This window comes from Gekko japonicus, unplaced genomic scaffold, assembly GCF_001447785.1.
Source record: "Gekko japonicus isolate JY-2015 unplaced genomic scaffold, Gekko_japonicus_V1.1 scaffold711, whole genome shotgun sequence".
Lineage (NCBI taxonomy): Eukaryota > Metazoa > Chordata > Lepidosauria > Squamata > Gekkonidae > Gekko > Gekko japonicus.
The window spans coordinates 5,566-14,232 of NW_015165849.1; the positions used below are offsets into that span (position 1 = coordinate 5,566).

The 8,667-nt window shown below is 44.4% G+C and overlaps 1 protein-coding gene across 2 annotated transcripts in view; it reads left to right on the forward strand.

Annotated features, from left to right (window-relative positions):
- The window catches only part of LOC107110321 (pyrethroid hydrolase Ces2e-like), a 25,830-nt gene that overhangs the window by 4,964 nt on the left and 12,199 nt on the right, over positions 1–8,667 (forward strand). For both annotated transcript variants that reach the window (XM_015411091.1, XM_015411092.1), the window contains exons 4-6: positions 1,167–1,320; positions 2,179–2,283; positions 5,240–5,335. In XM_015411091.1, coding sequence (XP_015266577.1) covers positions 1,167–1,320; positions 2,179–2,283; positions 5,240–5,335 — 355 coding nt within the window. The remainder of the gene's footprint in view (positions 1–1,166; positions 1,321–2,178; positions 2,284–5,239; positions 5,336–8,667) is intronic.

The following is an 8,667-nucleotide window of genomic DNA, read 5'->3' on the forward strand; positions in this document are numbered from 1 at the left end:
TCTGGGAGTGAGGGAACCGTGGGAGCGCTGTCGGTTCCCAGCTTTTGGCTCTAACGGCCTGGGGCTCCTTCCCCCGCATGCAGGAATGTGGCTAATTGGCCCAAGGAAGGGGGAGTGCATACGAATACCCTATATCCCATTATGCTTGTAGAGGCGACAATATTCTTAACAGTGCCTTTGTTAATGCATCTATAGCTCTTCAATAAAGTATAACCTTTCTGATAAGCGTGTACTCAGTTGTTGGCTGTGGAACCTGACACATGATGCTATTTGTCATGGGGGAGTGGCTTCAATACCTTCTTCCTCTGTGCTGTGATCCCAATCCACCTGAGAATCCAAGCTTCAACAGGGAACTCCCAGTGCAAGTTGCTTAATAGGACCTGTAGTGGACACACAAATGGTTTCAAGTATAGTTCAGCCCTCTTGAGACATTATGTGGATAGGGTTCCCAGTACTGCCTTAGTCAGTGCCAGGAGATTTGGGGGGCAGTGCCTGGGTAGGCAGAGTATACTGATGTGATGTCACTTTTGTGTGACACTCTGGGCTGCCTTGCCTTATCTCTGTGGTCTTTGCCATATTGACTAGGGGAAATTCCTTGAGTGTCACTATGTGGAGACTATTTTTATTTCTGCTCCTTAATTTCTTGGGGGTACAAAACTGAGATTGGAGCTGGTAATTCCCAGCCCCAAGTGAATAAATGGGAATTCTATATGCAGATGTCAGATAATGAGCATCTTGATTATTTGCTTGTCTATCTGCGATAGTGCTGTGATATCATGAAATGTTCTAATTGTTTGTGGTAAATGTGTCAGTGATTGACAGCTCTAGCAAAGGAAGTGAAAGAGGAAAACATAAGTGTGGGGGAGTGGGGTTGAGGTATTTTATGGTCAAGCACAGAGGCTGTTATGTAAAGCAAAGCAAAAGAGGACAGAGGAGCAGACAGCTAATCATGGTACATACGAGAAATGGTAGTGGGTGAAACTCTCACGAAGGCCCTAGAGATAGGAGAAACTATATATCATGTTGGCAGAAAACAGAAGTAAGAATGGGGTCATGGCTGACTTTTTTCCTTTCATACTCTTCCTGCACTGGTTTCTGACCCACAGAAAAATGCATGTGATTTTCCATTCCTTGATTTGTATATGCTGTGCCTGTATTGCTTTCAGTACTGGATCTGCAGAAGCCCGTGGAAACTGGGGCTTGTTGGATCAAACAGCAGCTCTCCAGTGGGTTCAGGAAAACATCCGGCGCTTTGGAGGAGATCCCCAGTGTGTGACCATATTTGGCGAGTCTGCAGGAGGGTTTAGCGTTAGTGCTCATGTGGGTATACCTTACAATGGTCGAATTGACATCTTTATATCTGCATCATGGTGACCCCTTCTTTCTTCCCAAAGAATCTCTTCCCCAAAACAAAAATCTCTTTGCCTAAGCTTTCCTCAACCTCGTTTAGTGCAGGGGGTGCTTCGAAAGAGCCCAGAAGGCATTACGTTTCTGTCTGCAAAGAGCACCCATCGGGAAACCGCTGCTTGGAACCTCTCAACATTTTGTGGTTGGGCCTAGCCGTCACGGCAACCATTTTGTTATGGTCCCCACTCTCTGTTCTCAAAATTCCCCAAATGCCCACAGGCACAATAAGGTTAGAGACCCCTGTGAAGCCATTCCCAAAAACAGAGTTCCAACAATTTCTAGGGATGAAAAAGCCATAGCGAGTTAATGTTTGGAAGAGAACATTGAGGAGACTCCTTCTTTCCCCACTATTAGGAGTAGCATACTACAGGGCTTGGACCAGCATCCCAAATAATGAGATTTATCTTGGTTCTATCCAAAAGTAAGAATGACAGGGAGACCAAAGAAACCTCCTCAAATAAATAGGTTAGAACAGGTCAGGTAATACTCTTTTATCAGGTTTATGAGGTTTTTTGCTGGCCTGGGCCACAAAAAGAAAAAGAAAAGAAAAGAAAAAAGGTTGTACCAGATGAGACCAAAACATAAACCCTTAAGGTTACCAAAGGAGTGATCCTAGCAACTGCCTTACCAAAGGAGTGATCCTAGCAACTGCCTGGGTCTCCTCATGTCAAGAAGGCTTCATTTACATCTCCTCAGAGAAAACCAACTGCCTTTGTTATTTAAACACCTCAGATTTTTAATGCATCCTATTCTACATATTTTTTCTTGTAGATATTATCTCCACTGTCCAAGGGTTTGTTTCACAGAGCCATATCAGAAAGTGGAGTTGTTCAGCTTCCGACTTTGGTGACTCCCCACCCAGAAGTCCTTGCTAAAGTAAGTCTGCTGTTGTTTAATGCTGGGATTGTGCTCTTCAGAACAGCACCATCCTCAAATGGCTTACTGTAGAGAAAACCCACAGAAAATAGTTCCAGAGAATATGGTTGGGTGGGAAATTCAAGCATGTGCTATCTTTTGAAAAATTAAAAAAACTAAGCAAAATTGGTTTCTTTATTAGATTCAAGGGACAAATCTGATTGAATAGAGTTGGAAAAGTGATGGGTAGATTCAGAGGACTATTTACCAAAGTGCTAAGCCCTTTGCAGGTAATACACTGGGATTCTGTTTGTGAAACGCAGGAGCCCACAGGTCCCTGTGATACACCTAATATACACAATCCTGGTATCACGTGAAAAGGGCAATACGTGCACTTTTCATGAGGAGACAACAGCGGTCTGGTTCAGGTGAATGGAAACGCTACCTGCATGGGAAGTCCACACATTGCCTTTTTTGTATAATATGGTGATTGTGCATATCACACTTTCTTGCTTCCTTATATATACTACTGTGTTATTGTATTTGTTTTTATGTTTGTGTAAGCCACTTGGAGTCCTAACTTAAATTATACGACAATATTACCTTCTCCATTGCGCCCCCTCCTCATTTGCAATATATGAATGCCTCTGTGCTGCTGCGCCACAGATGTAAACTTTGTTGGTAAGTTTGGAATGGCAGTGTAGTGTTTTAAAAGAGGCCTATAGTGTGCTATGAATAAAAAGTTGACAAGGAATAATGGCTGAGACCAAAACCACAGGTTATGAGGTGATACAAGGGTGTTGTTAGTCTGGTTTTAAAAAATGTATGACATGAATTAAATTTCTTAAAATATATGTGTGCCCCTCATTCCTCCCCAATGGGGACTCAACGTGGCTTATAACATCATTCTCCACTCCTCCGTATTATCCTCACAATAACAACACTGGGAGGTAGGTTAGGGGAAGTCAGAGTTCCTGAACCAAGGCTACTTATCAAGCTTTGATAGCAAAGCGGGGATTTGAACCTGAGCTTTCCAAATCCTAGTCAGATCCTACACCACTTATCTTTGCCCCCCCTCCCCTTTCTCTGCTGGTAATTGCAGGGGGGTTGGGGAGATGCTAACCCAATGTCACATTCCTTTCCTCCACCCAACTAGATCTCATTAGAAGACCTGGTGCCAGCCTGATATATACAGTGACCACTGTTCCACACCCAGAAGATGACAAAAAAAAAACTCCAGGATCCTTGGCCAAACTGGCCTGGAGAAAAATTGCTTCCTGACCCCAAAGTGGCAATCAGCATTTCCCTGGGCGTGTAAGAAAGGGCCACAAGAACTAAGCACTGAGGCAACCCTTCCTACCCTCCCTCTCATGGTCTGCCTAAGTTCACAGAATCAGCAGTGCTGTCAGATGGCCATCCAGCCTCTGTTTGAAACCTCCAAAGGAGGAGAGCCCACCACCTCCCTAGGAAGCCTTATCCCACTGAGGAACCACTCTGTCAGGAAGTTCTTCCTAATGTATAGCCAAAAACTCTTCTGATTTAATTTCAACTCATTGGTTCTGGTCCGACCTTCTGGGGCAACAGAAAACAACTCTGTACCATCCTTTATATGACATCCCTTCAGGTACTTGAAGATGGTTATCATATCACCTCTCAGTCGTCTCCTCTCCAGGCTAAGCATACCCAGCTCCTTCAGCCTTTCCTCATAGGACTTGGTCTGCAGACCCCTCACCATCTTTGTTGTTCTCCTCTGGACACGTTCCAGCTTGTCCATATTCTTCTTAAATGGTGGTGTCCAAAACCGAACACAATAGGTAAGGTCTAACCAGAGCAGAGTAAAGTGGTACCATCACTTCACGTGATCTGGACACTATATTTCTGTTGATACAACCCAAAATCGCATTTGCCTTTTTAGCAACCTCATCACACTGCTGACTCATGTTCAGTGTATAGTCTAATAAGACCCTTAGCTCCTTTTCGCACATACTACTGCCAAGACAAGTCTCCCCCAACCCAACCTATAATTATGCATTTGATTTTTTACTACCTAAATGCAGAACTTTACATTTATCCCCATTGAAATTCATTTTATTTGTTTTAGCCCAGTTTTGCAGCCTGTCAAGTTCTTCTACTGCATCTCCTAATTAAGTATCATCTGCAGATTTAATAAGCATCCCCTCTATCCCTTCATCCAAATCACTGATAAAGATGTTGAACAAAACAAGTCCCAGGACAGATCCCTGAGACAACTCCACTTGTCACTCCTCTCAAAGAAGATGAGGAATCATTCACAAGCACTCTTTGGGTGTGATTTGTCAACCAGTTACAGATCCACCTAACAGTCATAGGATCCAAACCACATTTTTCCAATTTGTCAACAAGCATATTATGTGGAACCTTACCAAAAGCCTTACTGAAATCAAGATAAACTATGTGTACAGCATCTCCATGATCCAGCAATCTCTTTCTAAAAAAAAGAGATAAGGTTAGTCTGACATGACTTGTTCTTGAGAAACTCATGCTGACTCTTAGTAATCTCAGCTGTCCTTTCTAAATGCTCAAGGATTGTCTGTTTGATGATTTGTTCTAAAACTTTCCCAGGTATAGACGTCAAGCTGACATCTGGTTAGTACTGGGATGGGAAAGCACCAAGGGCATGCATAGTTGCTGTGCAGATATGTTCCTCTCTTGCCTTGAAAAGCCTATGAGGTTCACATAAGTTGGCTGCGACTTGATGACACTTTCCAGCACTACAAGACATGGTGGGTGCAGATTAGGAGCATTCGTGATGCTTCCGACAACCTGTTATTTGGGGTGGAAACCCACTGAAACTCGGGATAGCAACTCTAAAATTGTATGAGTGAACCCAGCCAAAGTCTTTCAGCACCACCCAATTGACCCATGGCTGTTCTTCCTTGTTCATATCACAACTGCCTTTAACTGCATGTTCTTTTCTTTTTTTTAATCTCAACCAAAGGAAATAGCAAAGGTCTCTGGCTGTGAAACGAACAGTGCTGAAATGGTGCGTTGCTTAAGGAATAAAACAGAACAAGAGCTAGTATCCCTGATGAAGGTATGTAAAAGCCACATGGGATGCCTAACTGCCAACCAAATCAACAGGAACATGATGCCTGGAGTCCTGTTTGCCAAATTAATTAATTAATTAATACAAGGCTTGTCCTGGGTTTGCAAGATGCTGTTCACGGTGAACGTTAAGACAATGGACTGGTTTACATTTTGCTGAGTTTATGCTGGCTGGAGACTGAGCCGTTAAACTAGTCAATATTCCAGGATGTAGAAAAACAACTTTTTGACGTTCTCAGCTGTCTATCCATATTCATTTCATTTCAGATATGAATAAACACCAACCGTTGGGGGATTGGGACCGTTGGGGGACACATTGATGGGGTCTGAACTGGCAGAGACTGATCAAGAGAGAGATCTTGGAGTTGTAGTAGATAACTCACTGAAAATGTCGAGACAGTGTGTGACTGCAATAAAGAAGGCCAATGCTATGCTGGGGATTATTAGGAAGGGTATTGAAAACAGATCAGCCAATATAATAATGCCCCTATATAAATCAATGGTGCGACCTCATCTGGAATACTGTGTGCAATTCTGGTCACCACACCTTAAAAAGGATATTATAGCTTTGGAAAAAGTGCAGAAAAGAGCAACCCGAATGATAAAAGGGTTGGAACACTTTCCCTATGAGGAAAGGTTAAAGCGCTTAGGGCTCTTTAGCTTGGAGAAAAGACGACTGAGGGGTGACATGATCGAGGTTTATAAGATTATGCATGGGAAAGAGCAGGTAGAGAAAGAGGTACTTTTCTCCCTTTCTCACAATACAAGAACCCGTGGGCACTCCATGAAATTGCTGAGCGGTCGGGTTAGAACGGATAAAAGGAAGTACTTCTTCACCCAAAGAGTGATTAACACATGGAATTCACTGCCACAGGAAGTGGTGGCAGCTACAAGCATGGACGGCTTCAAAAGGGAATTAGATAAGCATATGGAGCAGAGGTCCATCAGTGGCTATTAGCCACAAGGTATAGCATCTCTTATGTTCTTATGTTCTTATGATATATTCATGTATTTATTAGATAATTTGTGTGCTGCCTCTCTGAAGACCTATTTTAGAAATACAGGATGAAAAACAAGTTCAGAAATTCAGTTCACCAATAAAACAGCAGTCACCACCAGCTTTACCAGCAATCAGATCATTTGTTGTACAGTTTTTCAGCATGTTGATACATTGACAGCCCTGAGCAGTGGCAGCCGTTGCTTGAGAATAGAGACCTTTGATGGCCATTTGTATCACAGCTGTGCCCCCCCCCCAATCCTGTAGCTGCTAGCTTGTTTCTGTTTATTAAGGCGAGCAGTTTGTGGGCTGGGTAACCTTTCCTATGAAGGAAGGATAAGGAGTCTGGAGCTTTTCAGTTTAGAAAAGACATATGTAAGGGGTGACATGATAGAGGTCTATAAAATTATTGTGAGGAACCCTTCTCAGGTAAAGTGAACCTCAGGAGCCCAAACCTTTCCCGACAGGTATGAAAGAATGGCACCAATAGCAGGGTTTAAAAATAAAAATTATAAACCCTATCAGAAGGTTCCTTACAATAAGCAGGCAGTTGTGATACTAGTGAATTTATACCACCAATAAACCAGGGTTCCCCTGATTAGGCTCTGAATCCCAACTAGTCCCTGTGTGAGTGGATGTCTTTCTCTTTTTTAACCTGGGTCTGACCTTTTACTCTGGCAAATCCCTTCAGCAGAGTCTGCTCTGCCCCTGTCTCTGGGACATCCTGCCCACTGTCTCTCTGAAGGCAGCCACTCAAAAGGCCCCCTCCTCAATTAGATTCACTCTCTCCAAAAAGAACCCCTCCCACCACCCTTCCAACTGTCAGCTCTCCTTCCCCCCCCCCAGCCCCCTGCTGGATGCTTCCGTTGTCCTGGAGGCGACTCACCAATCAGAGTGAGCCTCTGCTACTACCTCCCCTCAGAGTGGTTTTTCATAGTTCATCACAATTATGTACGGGGTGGCAAAATTGGATAGAGAGGATTTTTTTCTCCCGTAATGCTAGAACTTGGGGGCAGTACATTCAGGATGAGCAAGAGGAAGTACTTTATTCAATGAGTAATTGAATTGTGGGATTCACTGCCAAAGAATGCAGTGATCGCCTCAAGGATGTGGAATTCGTTACCAATGGAAAATTGTGGGATTCACCACCAGTGTATATAGTGATGGCTTTAAACAGGGATTAAGATTCACATCGGAGAGGTCACAATGACTACTGTTAGACACCTCTGTATATCTTAGGCAGTAAACCTCTGAATTCCCGAGCTAGGAGGCAACATCAGGGGAAGTCCTTAGCCACTATGCCCTGTTGCTGGTCCTCCAGAGTAACTGGTTGGTCACTGTGTAAAACAGGACACTGGACTAGATGGACCACTAGTCTGATCCTGCAGGACTCTTATGTCCTTATGGGTCAAGGTGAGCACCCAGCATCTTTCCACCCTGCAATTCAGGCAATAAGGGGATGAGTTGGAAGCCCGCACCATAGCTGTGTCTGAATCTCCCAGTTCTCTGGCTGCAGTGCAGCGGTGGGGAACAAAGGAGGTAGGGAATGTAAATACCACTTTGTAGCTGCTGGATCCTTTTCGGGTCCTGCTCATGGAGAGGGAGGGAGGATGGGACTGCACAGAAGGCTGGAGAGGGGCTGACCATCCATAAGTCCCCCAAGGAACAGGAGAATGCCAAGTAACTCAGAACTTTCTTCTCTTATTGTAGAACGATAACATGAGGCTCTCTCACCCAGGAGAGTTGCAGCACTGCCTGCACCAGCTGCCTGGCTCCTTATGCTTCCACTCGCCATCAAAGTCTTGCCTCTCATTCATTCTCAAGCTCCTTCCCATGGCCCTCTTTAAGTCCTGGCCCAAGAGCTGTCATTGGCCCGGGAACAAGGGGAGGGGTCCTGGCTTCTTCTGTTCCCTTCCTTTCCAGCTCTATGGGATGCCTTCTCCTGTTAGGGGAGCTGCCAATTATCCAGCCGTGCCCCAATTGTTGGCCTTTGGGCCAGCCCTTGCTACTGGTTTAACCCTGTTAGTGCCAACAAGGCCGGGTCCTCACCTCTTCCACTTACTCCCTTGGCATCATCCCTTTTCACACACTTGTACAGTGACTGTGTTCTGGGGGTACATCCATGAATCTGTCGATCCAGTTATGGGTGCGTGTCTGGGCTTCATGGTTAAGTTTCTGCCATTTAAATGGCCTCCTTCCCGGAGCTGCTATTGGCACCATGGGGAAAACATACAGGTACCAGAACGAGGAAATGGTAAGATTCTCCCTACCATTCAGCAGGGCAATGTAAACAATTGTTTATTATGAAGCTACACACACACCAC